Source organism: Aquarana catesbeiana, linkage group LG02 (genome assembly GCF_042186555.1).
Source record: "Aquarana catesbeiana isolate 2022-GZ linkage group LG02, ASM4218655v1, whole genome shotgun sequence".
NCBI lineage: Eukaryota > Metazoa > Chordata > Amphibia > Anura > Ranidae > Aquarana > Aquarana catesbeiana.
This window is the reverse complement of record NC_133325.1, coordinates 571,987,114-572,003,111: the sequence shown is the minus strand read 5'-3', so window position 1 is coordinate 572,003,111 and position 15,998 is coordinate 571,987,114. Positions and strand designations below refer to the sequence as shown.

General features: G+C 42.0%; 1 protein-coding gene across 1 annotated transcript in view; it reads left to right on the top strand.

The window, feature by feature from the left end:
• The first annotated feature begins 772 nt into the window (after positions 1-772).
• Positions 773-15,998, top strand: part of GUCA1C (guanylate cyclase activator 1C) — a 219,304-nt gene continuing 204,078 nt past the window's right edge. The window contains exon 1 of the mRNA XM_073616093.1: positions 773-1,032. Within this exon, the coding sequence (XP_073472194.1) occupies positions 838-1,032 (195 nt within the window). The 5' untranslated portion in view covers positions 773-837. The remainder of the gene's footprint in view (positions 1,033-15,998) is intronic.

Here is a 15,998-nt window from a genome sequence, read left to right as displayed (position 1 = left end):
GCAAACCATCATGTAAACAGCCACCCTTGGTGCATCTTGAGAGGATTCATCTAATATGATTGAATGTTGAACATACATAAACATTATTTATTGGTTATAAAAATCCTGTGATCTACTGTGCAGTATATCTAAATGAATAAAACACGTAAGCTTAAAAGAAAGTTTGAATTCAAAAGATAATTTCAAAAAATAAATATTTTACTACCACACCTTTTCTTTTTTGTTCTAGATGCACCATTTGGCATTTGTGGGGTAAAATTATAAGGTTATTTAGCATAGCTCAGAACTACTACTGATGCCATGAAAATCACAAATAAAAAAAAAAGTGTTTTAAGCAGTCCTCATTGACCACAAAAACACAAATGGCCTAAAAAAAGAATGTATATGAAAATATCTATTATGGAAATAACTATAACCATGAACTGGTGGACTATCTATATTTTTTAACCGCAAATCTAGTAAAGCTCTGAATTTCGTTTGAGTGAATTTGGTTTAACAAAGCAAACCTGACCATTTGAATATAATGGACAATTTAAAAATGATCCACATTGAGGACATTGAAGGTATTCAGATGCAACTTTTTTGGCATCTTAAATTTACAAAGACAAAGACTGTTAGAAATGTTAACACTTCTTAGTAACCAGCCATTTGATAAAACACTTAATCTCTCCAGGTTTCTATTTTTACACTTGTAGTCTTTCCCTGTAACGAGCTTTAAGAGGTTTAAAAAAGATCTTTACTGTAATATGTGCAGTGTTTTGGGAAATCCTGAGACAAGTGGATGTATCTACAGCATGGGATAGAATTCAAAAAGCAAATGCTCATAGCATAAACAATATGGGTTCAGCTCCATCAACTGCAGATGATATTAATGCTCTGGAGATACATCATTGGTACAGAAAATTCATGAAAGAGTGTCCATCTGGACAGCTGAGCTTGCATGAGTTTAAAGGATTACTTGGCCTGCATGGAATGAACCCTGAAGCAAACAAATACATTGAACAAGTATTTTCCACCTTTGATATGAACAAGGTATGTTGTTTTTTAAGGAACAGTTAAGATACAAAAAATAATTAAAGGAGCAATACTTGAGTAAATGTTGTAGGAATTACAGTCACTTAAACTGTTTTTATTGTCTTAAGATATTTACATCAAGAGTTTAGATGATGAAATGGATGAGCTGGCAAGGTCAGTTTAACCTGTAGTATTTCAGAACTGATTCTTTTTTTTCAAGTTACTTGTATGATTGCAGTTTGCAATTCATGCTTAGGTTGAAAAAGTTTATTTTCATACTGTATTTTAGGAAAAACCACACAACAGAATGTATAACTCCATTATCACAATGTTTGCAAAAGCAAATTAATCTACCATTATGGAAGCAAAAAGAAAATCATGTCTACAAAGTTTTGCACATTGAACAGCTGTAGAGAAGAGAGGCCTTCAGATAAACAGGTACAAGTTATGTAGAAGGATTTGTTTCATCTCTGGGTATCACCTGAGACTAATCACTTCACTGTAGAGATAATAAAGGTGTTCCAGATGGCTGCACTCCTCCTAAACGTTATTGTCACTATACAAACATAAAAAGCAATAAACAGCAGTGGGGGAAGAAGGCCAATTGACACGTTGTATGCTTACTTAGTGCTAAGTTATAGATAGGGTGCAGGCCTGTACTGGCCATAGGGACTACCGGGAGATTCCCAGTGGGCTGATGGCTCAGTGGGCCAGTCAGGTGCAGTCCTGGAGCCTCTTCTCTCTGACAGTGAGTGATCGCAATTTCACTCCTGTCAGGAGGAGAAGCTTCCTTCCATTAGGCGTTACGCTCCCTCCAGCCTGCAGGGGGAGATAGACCAGCGGCAGACTTTCCTTCCTCTCTCTCCTATCACTTGTTATCACATGACTGGAGAGAGGAACGAAGCTGCCTTCAAAATGGTGAGTACATGTGGGAGGGGGAGGAGAGGGAGGACACTGATGTGAAAGGCTGCTGATGGGGGCTGTGATGTGAAGGGAGCTGCTGGTGGGGACTCTGATGTAAAGTGGGCTGCTGGTGGGGGCTGTGATGTGAAGGGAGCTGCTGGTGGGGACTCTGATGTAAAGTGGGCTGCTGGTGGGGACTGTGATGTGAAGTGGGCTGCTGGTGGGGACTCTGATGTAAAGTGGGCTGCTGGTGGGGGCTCTGATGTAAAGTGGGCTGCTGGTGGGGACTCTGATGTGAAGGGAGCTGCTGGTGGGGACTCTGATGTGAAGGGAGCTGCTGGTGGGGACTCTGATGTAAAGTGGGCTGCTGGTGGAGACTCTGATGTAAAGGGAGCTGCTGGTGAGGACTCTGATATGAAGGGAGCTGCTGTTGGGGACACTCTGATGTAAGGGGGATGCTGTTGGGGACACTCTGATGTAAGGGGGACGCTGTTGGGGACACTCTGATGTAAGGGGGATGCTGTTGGGGACACTCTGATGTAAGGGGGATTCTGTTGGGGACTCTGATGTAAGGAGGGCGCTGTTGGGAACACTCTGATGTAAGGGGGACGCTGTTGGGGACACTCTGATGTAAGGGGGACGCTGTTGGGGACACTCTGATGTAAGGGGGACGCTGTTGGGGACACTCTGATGTAAAGGGGATTCTGTTGGGGACTCTGATGTAAGGAGGGTGCTGTTGGGGACACTCAAAATTAAAGTGGGCCAGTCATGAGGAAGTCCAGGGCCAAATTTTTGTCCCAGTCCAGCCCTGATAGGGTGCCAGTCTGGCACCCTTTAATAATGGCAGAGCAGTGAGTGAGATCAAGGGAGAAGCACAGGCACCTGTGTGATTCATTCATCGGTGTGAGTTTGTCCATGTGTTGTCACTTCCCTGGGTATATGTAAGGGTTTAGAACCATTCTAAAGTAATATGTTAAATTTTTCAGTAAAATGGGAGACAAAAATATCAACATGTAACCTGTGGAGAGAGAAACTTAGAAACATACAGAGGCATTGCATCCTAAATTTAAACTGATAACACATGCTGGAAGAATCCAGATAAGTGTGTCAAAAGTGCTTTGATATAAACATGTAGTGGTCACATAGACCAACCACTCATATATACAGTTAAACAAAAAAAGATCTACAAGCACAAACAAAACTTCTGGTTCAATAGATGTACAATTAAAGCATACATTGATGTGTGTGGTCATTGTATCTATCCTGTCTGTACAATATCATAATTGGTATTCACCAGATGTATCGGTGGGTTGTTTTCTTAACCGCTACAAGATTATAAGTAGGTTTTGTCTAAATACAACCAGATTTACTATATAAACATTCTGCAATAGATAAGATCAGTATTATGTGCTTGTTACTGGATCTATGTACTTGTTGGCTATGACCAACAATAGACTGGGACTGTCTTGTATTGTCTGCTGTCGTTAATCAGTTCATTTACAGTGTTACATAATAGTGAAGATCCGCACTACAGGTTTTATCCTGTTGTCTGCAAGCTAGTTATTTTTAGCAACAATTGCTTCATTTACAGTAAGTGTCTAAAAATATATATTAACACTGGCTATTAGCAGAAACATTCGTCAAAAGGATTACACACAGAACTGGCAACTATTTAAGGAGTGTTACCAAGTAATACAATATCATATTCAAATATATTGTCAACATATTCTTTCTGATTTTCTTAGCAGAGAACAGTGAACAAGCTATAACAAGGGTCTCCAAACTTTATAAAGAAAGGGCCAGTTTACTGCCCTTCAGACTTTAGGAGGGCTGGACTGTGCCCAGTGGAAGTAAACAATGCACGATCCTTGGTATTAGCGGGAGAAACAGTTGGTGTCAGTGTAGGCATAGGGGCCCATTCTTGTTGTCAGTGGAAGGAATTATGCCCCATCGTTAGGCTCATTGGAAGGAATAGTGTCCCATTGTTGGTATCAGTGGGAGAAATGATGCCCAATCTTTGGTGTCAGTGGAAGGAATAGTGCCCCAATGTTGGTGTCAGAGGCAGGAAAAATGCCTCAAGAGCCAGATAAAGACAAGCAAAGGGCCGAATCCGGCCCCAGGGTCACAGTTTGGAGACCACATATCTATAGTATACCTGTACCAAAGTGTTTATAGGTTCTTCCACAGCTTCATACAATGGTGTGGCCTTCAGAACAATCACATATATTTCTAAAAGCAGTATTTATGTCTCAAAGTAGATTACTGTCATGCTTTCCTTGATCATCATAGTCATTTTTTTTAAGACATACTGTATTTGTTGAGTTTTCACAATGATAGATTATCATAGTCTTTTACTGTGTTTTCTCATGAAGCATCATACTATCATATGCCTTCCTGAAAGATTCATACAATCTTCTCCTTGAGAATCATACTATATATTTTTTTAAGTATCTCATTCTCTGCTAAAGCATCATACTATTTTATGTTCTCCTGGAGCATCATACTATTATATACCATCCAGGAGCATTATATTCTCATATGTTCTTCTGGAGCATTATATTGTCATTTGTTTTCCTGGACCCATACTATCATATGATCTTCTGTAGCACCATGCTATAATATATGTAATTTTGTGATAATTAAATCACACAACCGGTGCTGCACTACTTAAATCCCTGCAGTATATATCTGTGCACTAAAAAATGATATCCTATATACACGTTATGTCTCTGGGGGTAGAATTATTCAGTAGTGGTTTTGGATTATAGATTAGCACATCATTAAATGCCACAGAATTGTGGCACTGTATAACATATTGGTTGATTATATATCTACATACAGTGCATTACAATATACAATCAACCAATATGTTATATAGTGCACAATTCTGTGGCATTTAGTGATGTGTTAATCTATAATACAAAACCCCTACTGAAGATGTCTACGCCCAGAGACATAACGCCCAGAGACATAACGCGTATATGCGATATATGTAGTTATATAATTGATGATGACAGGAGGAGGAATCACCCAGGGGAAACCCACTACAGTATGTCAAGAATAAATTGACCATAGCTCATTTCATTTTAAAGTCATTGTAAAGTCTTGTTTTTTTTCCTATAAAAATAACAAACATGTTATACTAACCTGCCCTGTGCAGTGTTTTTTCACAGAGCAGCCAGATCCTCCTCTTCTCAGGTCCATCTTCTGTGCTCCTGGCCACTCCTTCCCTGTTGAGTGCCCCCACAGCAAGCAGCTTGCTATGGGGGCATCCAAGCGGAGTCACAGCTCCCTCTGTCCATTCTGACACAGAGCTGTGGTCCGGCCCCACCCCCTCGCTCTCCTGATTGGCTGACTGACTTTGATTGATCATCTCTTTTATATGGGGGGGGTGGGTTATTATAAGTTTACAGAAAAAAATACCATTGTTTTTGTTTTCTGTTCAGCTTACAGTAAAAGGACAATGCATTTCCGGCAAGATCAACAGGTATTTTTTGTACTTGTTGGAATTTTAGCCAAGAAAATTAAAACCAATGCAGCCACCACATCTAAGGACCAGTAGGCTGTAATATATTAAATGTTTACCTATATTTTATCCTTTTAGTAAAAGTGGATCTTTAAATCTAGAATCCCAGTCTTTTATACTCAGTGCCCAAAATCAGACGTTTTCATTTCAGTTTTCTCCCATAGCGCCAAGAGGCAAAGCAATCAAATGTGGGATTCTATGGGATTACTATGCTACCCCAGGGTGATCAAACATAGAAACATAGAAAAGTGACGGCAGAAAACACTGAGTAGTCCTTTGAGTCTGCCCATTTTTTTCTTTTTGTTTTTTTTGTTTGTTTTTGTTTTTCGTTAACTTTATTGTCTGACTATATTCTATGTTTGTCCCAAGCATGTTTGAAGCCATTTACTGTTGACTGTCTCACTACCTCTGCTGGTAGTTTATTCCAAGCATCAACTACCCTCAGTAAAATAATACTTTATAAAATTAGTTTTGAACTTTCCTCCAGTTAGTTTGAGGTCATGTCCCCATGTCCTTGATTTTGGTTTCATATTGGAAAAACTGCCCTCCTGAACCTTATTCACCACCTTGATGTATTTAAAGATTTCAATCCTGTCTCCCCTTTCCATTCTTTCCTCCAGACTCATACCTACCAAATTTTTGAGATGGGAACAAGAGACATCTATTAGCAAAAGTATGTAGCATAGGGCACACCCCCTGCCACGCCCCCTTAAAGGAGAATTATACAGAAAAATTATTAGTTGAACCCACAAGTGCTTTTTTTACCACTACTATTCCTTTATACTGGCATTTGAAATTTACAAATGTAGCAATTTAGAATTTGGATGACAAGTTTAGCAATGTGAAACAACTTTTGAAAGATAAATAGTGCATTTTTGTCAGAAACCATGAATCAGACCGAGGCAGAAGTGCAGTAAAAAATCACACTTGTTTAATAATGATAATTGTAAAAGGTAAACATAGTAAACGTAGTCAAAACATATCCAGAGTTCGGTAACCTGAACGGACAGTCAGGACATCAGGGAGCCAGGGATCAGCGTACTTCAGGACAAGCCAGGAAATCAGGTAACCAGAGAATCAGCGTAGTAGAACAGCAAGCAGGATCAGTAACCAGAAGGGACGTCAGCCAAGCAAGTCTTTAACAGGTACACAGGAGAAAGTCTCTGGATGTGTTGACAAGGCAAAGGCAGAGTGGATCTGGACTGAACTGCTTAAGTAACCAGCAGTACTTGATGAGCATAATATTATTCATCAGGTGAGTCACTGTGGAAAGATTGGAGCTGGCTTTTAACTGACAGCTGAGCGGCCTACTCTAAGAAAGAAGGGCTGAGCCCAGCCCTGACAATTTTATATACAAAAATATAGATCAGACCAAAACAAGGGACAAATAAGGAGGACAGAGGGACAGAGAGACTTTGTTCCAAATCAGGAACAGTCCCTCAAAATCAGGGAGCTATGCAGACTGTACGTATTAAGTTCCTGAAGTTGCTTTCAATATGTTTTATCCACCCAAACCTTTCATTTTTGTTACCCATCTCTGGACTCGTTCTATTTTATTAATATCTTTTTGTAAGTGAGGTCTCCAGAACTGGACACGGTATTCTAAATTAGGTCTCACTAAAGATCTACTGTATATAGGGGAATCAGAACCTACTTCCTCCTGCTGGTGATCCCTCTAGTGATGCATCCTAGAATTCTATTTGCTTTTACCACTGCCTGGTCACACTGTTTGCTAATTTTGGAATCATCTGAAATAAGTACCCCAAACCTTTTTCTTGTGTAGTGCTGGCCAACACCGTATCCCAAATGTTGTACTCTCTCGGGAGATTATTTTTTCCTAGGTGCATTGTTTTTGATTTAGAAACACTGAACTGCAGTTTCCACTTTTTTGACCAAACTTCCAGCAATGCCAAATCATGTTCCATGTTATAGACACCTCCAGAGATATCAACCCTATTACACACATTTGTATCATCAAATGACATTCCTTGCGCAACAAACTTTTAGTTATATCACTTACATATAGATTAAAAAGATATAACTAAAGGCTTGTTTAGCAAGGTATGTCTTTTTGCTGATGATACAAAGGTGTGTAATACTTACTGAGCAGCTTTATTATACTCTTCATGGGATGGTGGCGTACACTGGACTGGGATGCTACTGTTTATCAATATTTGTAAAGCATTTGACTCGCTCTCGTGGCCCTTCCTTTTTCGGGTGCTGGCTAGATGGAATTTGGGTCCTAAGTTTTTGGCCTCAATGCACTCAATATATAGCTCACCTTCGGCCATAGGTCGGAGTCGATTCCCACCTCGTCAGGCACTCTGACAGGGATGCCCACTATCCCCACTATTGTTTTTAGTAGCCATAGAAACTCTAGCGATAGCGATACATCATAATCCAGACATTGTGGGGCCAGAAAGTGGGGGGAAGAGTCACAAAGGTGACGACCTATTGCTGTTTATCGCCTCCCCCCACACTACTCTACCAAATTTAATGTCTCTATTAAATCGATTTGGGAAACTTTCCAGCCTATTAGTTAACCACGACAAATTGGAGGTGCTAAAAGTCAATCTACCGACTTCAACGATTCAAAGCATTCAGTCCCAATATCCTTTCCATTGGAAACCAATGTCCCTCTCCTATTTAGGAATCCAACTGACCTCCAATGTAGCCTCACTATATAAAGCCAACTACCTACCTTGGTTAGCTAAATTACTGGAGATAGTGGAGTCATAGTCTGATGCAATTCTCTCATGGATGGGCAGAATTATGTCTGTAAAAATGACAGTCTTACCTATATTGTTATATTACTTTCGAACACTGTCCATTAAAGTCCCTGCCAACGATATTCGATGATTCCAATCTCAAATCTTTCATTTTATTTGGGGTACTAAAGGATCCAGGATAGCTAGGGCTACAATGTATGCCCCTAAGGACCTGGGTGGTTTGGGGGTGCCCGAATTCCGGAAATACTACATTGCTGTGCAACTAACCCTTAATACACATATTAGACACAAGTTGCTCTGCACACACCCCAGTGGCTCCTCTGTTTAGCAATCCCCTGTTCCCCCCTGGTATACATCCTGATAGATTTTGTTGGTGGGTGAACAAGGGAGGTGATTATCTTGACCACAGGGGAATACGTCCCTCTTCGCACTTTGTGAGCAGCTTGGAGATGCTCCCAACGGAGAACTTCCACTTACAACTCATTTTGAACTTTCTTACTTCATTACGCTAACAGTACGCACCATGTTTGAAAACAGGTTCATGCAGGATGCAGCTCTCCGGGGGGTGTCTCTATGCTCTACAAATTGTTCACCAGCCCCCCGACTAGATTGTCTTACCAGGTGGCATGGGAGAGGGATCTGGACATAGCCCCTGAAGTGGAGGACTGGTGCAAATGGAGTTCACGAATCCACAAAGGTATCCTTAACCACTTGAGCCCCGGACCATTATGCTGCCTAAGGACCAGAGGTCTTTTTCCAATTTGGCACTGCGTCGCTTTAACTGCTAATTGCGCGGTTATGCAATGCTGTACCCAAACGAAATTTGCGTCCTTTTCTTCCCACAAATAGAGCTTTCTTTTGATGGTATTTGATCACTTCTGCAGTTTTTATTTTTTGCGCTATAAACGGAAAAAGACCGAAAATTTTGAAAAAAAATGATATTTTCTACTTTTTGTTATAAAAAAAATCCAATAAACTCAATTTTAGTCATACATTTAGGCCAAAATGTATTCGGCCACATGTCTTTGGTAAAAAAAATGTCAATAAGCGTATATTTATTGGTTTGCGCAAAAGTTATAGCGTCTACAAACTAGGGTACATTTTCTGGAATTTACACAGCTTTTAGTTTATGACTGCCTATGTCATTTCTTGAGGTGCTAAAATGGCAGGGCAGTACAAAACCCCCCCAAATGACCCCATTTTGGAAAGTAGACACCCCAAGGAAATTGCTGAGAGGCATGTTGAACCCATTGAATATTTATTTTTTTTGTCCCAAGTGATTGAATAATGACAAAAAAAAAAAAAAAAAAAAATATTTACAAAAAGTTGTCACTAAATGATATATTGCTCACACAGGCCATGGGCCTATGTGGAATTGCACCCCAAAATATATTCAGCTACTTCTCCTGAGTACGGGGATACCACATGTGTGGGACTTTTTGGGAGCCTAGCCGCGTATGGGACCCCGAAAACCAATCACCGCCTTCAGGATTTCTAAGGGTGTAACTTTTTGATTTCACTCTTCACTGCCTATCACAGTTTCGGAGGCCATGGAATGCCCAGGTGGCACAACCCCCCCCCAAATGACCCCATTTTGGAAAGTAGACACCCCAAGCTATTTGCTGAGAGGCATATTGAGTCCATGGAATATTTTATATTTTGACACAAGTTGCGGGAAAGTGACACTTTTTTTTTTTTTTTTTTTTTTTTTGCACAAAGTTGTCACTAAATGATATATTGCTCACACAGGCCATGGGCCTATGTGGAATTGCACCCCAAAATACATTTAGCTGCTTCTCCTGAGTATGGGGATACCACATGTGTGGGACTTTTTGGGAGCCTAGCCGCGTACGGGGCCCCGAAAACCAATCACCGCCTTCAGCGTTTTTAAGGGCGTGAATTTTTGATTTTACTCTTCACTGCCTAACACCGTTTCGGAGGCCATGGAATGCCCAGGTGGCACAAACCCCCCCCAAATGACCCCATTTTGGAAAGTAGACACCCCAAGCTATTTGCTGAGAGGCATGGTGAGTATTTTGCAGCTCTCATTTGTTTTTGAAAATGAAGAAAGACAAGAAAAAACTTTTTTTTTTTTTCTTTTTTCAAATTTCAAAACTTTGTGACAAAAAGTGAGGTCTGCAAAATACTCACTATACCTCTCAGCAAATAGCTTGGGGTGTCTACTTTCCAAAATGGGGTCATTTGGGGGGGTTTTGTGCCACCTGGGCATTCCATGGCCTCCGAAACTGTGATAGGCAGTGAAGAGTGAAATCAAAAATTCACGCCCCTTAGAAAGCCTGAAGGCGGTGCTTGGTTTTCGGGGTCCCGTACACGGCTAGGCTCCCAAAAAGTCTCACACATATGGTATCCCCGTACTCAGGAGAAGCAGCAGAATGTATTTTGGGGTGTAATTTCACATATTCCCATGGCATGTTTGAGCAATATATCATTTAGTGACAACTTTGTGCAAAAAAAAAAAAAAAAAAAAAAAAATTTGTCTCTTTCCCGCAACTTGTGTCGCAATATAAAATATTCCATGGACTCGACATGCCTCTCAGCAAATAGCTTGGGGTGTCTACTTTCCAAAATGGGGTCATTTGGGGGGGTTTTGAACTGTCCTGGCATTTTATGCACAACATTTAGAAGCTTATGTCACACATCACCCACTCTTCTAACCACTTGAAGACAAAGCCCTTTCTGACACTTATTTTTTACATGAAAAAGTTTTTTTTTTTTTGCAAGAAAATTACTTTGAACCCCCAAACATTATATATTTTTTTAAAGCAAATGCCCTACAGATTAAAATGGTGGGTGTTTCATTTTTTTTTTTCACACAGTATTTGCGCAGCGATTTTTCAAACGCATTTTTTGGGGAAAAAACACACTTTTTTAAATTTTAATGCACTAAAACACACTATATTGCCCAAATGTTTGATGAAATAAAAAAGATGATCTTAGACCGAGTACATGGATACCAAACATGACATGCTTTACAATTGCGCACAAACGTGCAGTGGCAACAAAATAAATACATTTTTAAAAGCCTTTAAAAGCCTTTACAGGTTACCACTTTAGATCTACAGAGGAGGTCTACTGCAAAAATTACTGCCCTCGATCTGACCTTCGCGGCGATACCTCACATGCATGGTGCAATTGCTGTTTACGTTTGACGACAGACCGCCGCTTGCGTTCGCCTTAGCGCAAGAGCAGGGGGCGACAGGGGTGCTTTTTTTTTTTTTTTTTTTTTTCTTTATTATTTTTTTGCTTTTTTATCTTATTTTTAAACTGTTCCTTTCATTTTTTTTTTTTTTAAATCATTTTTATTGTTATCTCGGGGAATGTAAATATCCCCTATGATAGCAATAGGTAGTGACAGGTACTCTTTTTTGAAAAAATTGGGGTCTATTAGACCCTAGATCTCTCCTCTGCCCTCAAAGCATCTGACCACACCAAGATCGGTGTGATAAAATGCTTCCCCAATTTCCCAATGGCGCTATTTACATCCGGCGAAATCTAAGTCATAAAATGCTCGTAGCTTCTGGTTTCTTAGGCCATAGAGATGTTTGGAGCCACTCTTGTCTCTGATCAGCTCTATGGTCAGCTGGCTGAATCACCGGCTGCATTCTCAGGTTCCCTGTTGAGACAGGAGAGCCAGAGAAAAACACGGAAGACGGTGGGGGGGGGGGGGCATTCCCTCCCACGGCTTGTAAAGGCAGTCTAGAGGCTAATTAGCCGCTAGGATTGCTTTTACATGAAAGCCGACCGCTGGCTGAAAAGAATGATACCAAGATGATACCTAAACCTGCAGGCATCATTCTGGTATAACCACTCAAAGTTGTGAATGGCGTACCTGAAGACAAAAAAATGGTTAACAATAAAGCACAGTAAACAATAAAGTATAAATAATTACATACCTGAAAAACAAACATGATAAAACATAATAACAATAGCAATAACAATAAAACACTGCAGAATAGAATACAGTAAAAAAAGAGCAGAACAATAGAGAGAGAGAATAGAGAGAGAGAACAATAAAACGACAACTATTTTTTTTTATTTTATATATATTTTTTTTTTTTTACACTTTTTTTGTAACTAACTTTTATAACTGTAACCGGTTCCAGGTTCGGGTCTCTCAAAATGCGATGGCATCTTGGGAGACCCTGTGAAAGTGTGCCTAGTCTGTGCAATGCTGTACCCTACGCTAATACTCAACTAGTGTATGGTAGCGTTCAAAACATTCACCAATGCAAAGACCAGGATTGTCAGGACAGGAGGGACAATAATAGCGGGTGTCACGCCTATATCCGCGTTTGCTGCAGACACAACATCTTTTTGGGGGGGGTTCGTTGGGTAGGGGTACTCGGGAGCACATAAAAATGCCTCTCATGCAGCCGACTGCATTTCGTTGGGGGATGTGAATGGGGGAAGTACGGGCGCTGCAGAAGTGGTGGGTTCCCAATTAGGATTGGCGAATGCAGCAGGAAGGGCACTATGGGCACGACGGGCCTGTGTTTGTCTTTTTGGTGGCAGCGGGACACTACTTGTGCTTGTCACCTCACCAGCTTGAACTGCACTTATGGGACTCGCCACGTCACCAAGTGTTACTGCAGTGCTGGTTTGACTACGATCGGGGTGTACTAGGCCGCTGGTGCTTGCCAGTTCAATAAAAAGCTTCCAAAAAAACTGTTAGCGATCGCAGGGATCAGGCCTGACTCTGCGAACGCTGCAGTTATGCGTTTAGTGTTTTGTAAGTGACAGTGATCGATCGATACTGCACTTGGGTGGGCTGGACTGGGCCGGGCGGAGGGGCAAAACGCAGGTGCTAGCAGGTATCTGGGCTGATCCCGCTAACACTGCGTTTTTGGGAACCCTAAACTGCTGGGGACGCTAGTATAGATCTGATCTGATCGGATCAGATATTGATCCGTTCAGATACTATACCACTAAAGGAGGCGTATGCTGCGTGCGTGGGTGTTAGTGGTACTGGCGCTAACCTGACGCTGCCTGGGGCCGGTGCTTGCTAGTTCACCAAAATGCTACCAAAAAAACTGTTAGCGATCGCAGGGATCAGGCCTGACTCTGCGAACGCTGCAGTTATGCGTTTAGTGCCTTGTAAGTGTCAGTGATCGATCGATACTGCACTTGGGTGGGCTGGGCTGGGCCGGGCGGAGGGGCACAACGCAGGTGCTAGCAGGTATCTGGGCTGATCCCACTAACACTGCGTTTTTGGGAACCCTAAACTGCTGGGGACGCTAGTATAGATCTGATCGGATCAGATATTGATCCGATCAGATACTATACCACTAAGGGAGGTGTACGGTGCGTGCGTGGGTGTTAGCGGTACTGGCGCTAACCTGACGCTGCCTGGTGCTTGCTTGCCAGTTCACCAAAATGCTACCAAAAAAACTGTTAGCGATCGCAGGGATCAGGCCTGACTCTGTGAACGCTGCAGTTATGCGTTTAGTGTTTTGTAAGTGACAGTGATCGATCGATACTGCACTTGGGTGGGCTGGGCGGAGGGGCAAAACGCAGGTGCTAGCAGGTATCTGGGCTGATCCCGCTAACACTGTGTTTTTGGGAACCCTAAACTGCTGGGGACGCTAGTATAGATCTGATCAGATCAGATATTGATCCGTTCAGATACTATACCACTAAGGGAGGCGCATGCTGCGTGCGTGGGTGTTAGCGGTACTGGCGCTAATCTGACGCTGCCTGGGGCGACGCATATCACCGCCGGGCGATCAGGGGGCTAAACCTTTATTAGGTAATAAACGGCGGGTGCCCTGACACTATAAAAAATAAACGAACTAACCTGCGTCACCCGTAACGGTTATACGGTGATCAGTGGTGAAAGGGTTAACTAGGGGGCAATCAAGGGGTTAAAACATTTATTAGGTAGTATATGGGGGTCCCTGTCACTATAAAACGCTGACGGCGAACCTAAATATTTACCTCACTAACTAGCGTCACCAGCGACACTAATACAGCGATCAGAAAAATGATCGCTTAGCAACACTGGTGACAGGGGGTGATCAAGGGGTTAAAACTTTATTAGGGGGGGTTAGGGGGGTACCCTAGACCTAAAGGGGGGTAATACTCACTGTCCCAACACTGTAACTGTCACAAACTGACACTATGCAGTAATCAGAAAAAAAAAAAAAAAAAAAACCTGCTGGTGTCAGTTTGTGACAGGGGGGGGGGATGATTGGGGGGGGATCGGGGGGCGATCGGGGGGGGGATCGGGGTGTTTTGTATGCCTGGCATGTTCTACTGTGTTGTGTAGTGTGTTTTCACTCACATTGATGTCTTCTCCCCTCGGCGCTGGAACGGAAAATACCGAGCCGAGGGGAGATGACATCATTTCCTTTGCTGCTGTTTAGCATACAGCAGCAAAGGAGTGTTCCCATTGGCCGGCGGCGATCGCGAGGGGGGGGCCACGAACGGATGGCCTCCCCCTCATCTCGGATCGCCGGGGAACAGAACGGGACCGCTTCGGGCACCGGGGGGGGGTCCGATCGGACCCCCCACCCGCGAGAGGCAAATCACGTACATGTACGTGATTTTGCCTGCCCGTGCCGCCTTGCCGACGTAAATCGGCGTTAGGCGGTCCTTAAGTGGTTAATGTTGCCCTGATTGAGGCAGGATACAAAGTCAATGCTAGATGGGACTTAGCGCTGTGGCCAGGCAGGTACACCACTGCACATATGGTGGACATGCCCCAGGATTCGCCACTTTTGGATGAAGGTTCATCCATTCATATTTTCGGTCACAATGGTTGACATCGTCAAGGACACTAGTGTCGGCCTACTGAACAAACCAGTGGAAAACATACCTCAATATACCCAGACACTGATACATTTTAGGTAACTAGTGCCAAAAATTGCCATTGCCACAGCATGGAAAAGCCCTGCTATAGACATATCATTGATGAAACGCAAACTTACATGGATCATGTTGAACGAAAAGATAGTGAGTATTCTACACAACAAACAATCCCTTTTTGATAAAATATGGTCCCCCTGGCTTTCCTACTTGCAGGTCCCTCATACATAGAGTTATTTTTCTAGTCGACCGACAGGAGGATCCCGGATGAATTTTCCTCTCTCTTATTCTGTTTTCTTCTTTCCTTTTCCCCTCATTGTTTTGTGCCAACCTTGGCATCGTGTTTTTGTAGCCTTCTTCGTAACCCAGACTCTCCTGGGCATTGTGGGGAATATGATCCATCATATGGGACAGTTGCTATGTCTGATAGTTGCAAGCGCCTTAACTATCAGACAATATGTGTAAGAGGCATTATTGCCATCAACACTATTTCATTGTGATTAAGTTATATTAATGTTATGCATCCAAGTCCATGATCTTTCATACATATATGCTTCATCGGGTGGTTAACTAGATGGTAACTCTTTTGCGTTTATGTTATTTGAATGCTTTATTAGTAGTCTATAATAAGACGATGTCTTTCCTTAGATATAAGTTTATGTACAGTATCTCATAAAAGTGAGTACCCCCTCACATTTTTGTAAATATTTTATTGTATCTTTTCATGTGACAACACTGTAGAAATGACACTTTGCTACAATGTAAAGTAGTGAGTGTACAGCTTGTATAACAGTGTAAATTTGCTGTCCCCTCAAAATAACTCAACACACAGCCATTAATGTCTAAACCGCTGGCAACAAAAGTGAGTACACCCTTAAGTGAAAATGTCCAAATTGGGCCCAATTAGCCATTTTCCCTCCCCAGTGTCATATGACTCATTAGTGTTACAAGGTCTCAGGTGTGAATGGGGATGGTGAATGGTGTGTTAAATTTGGTGTTTT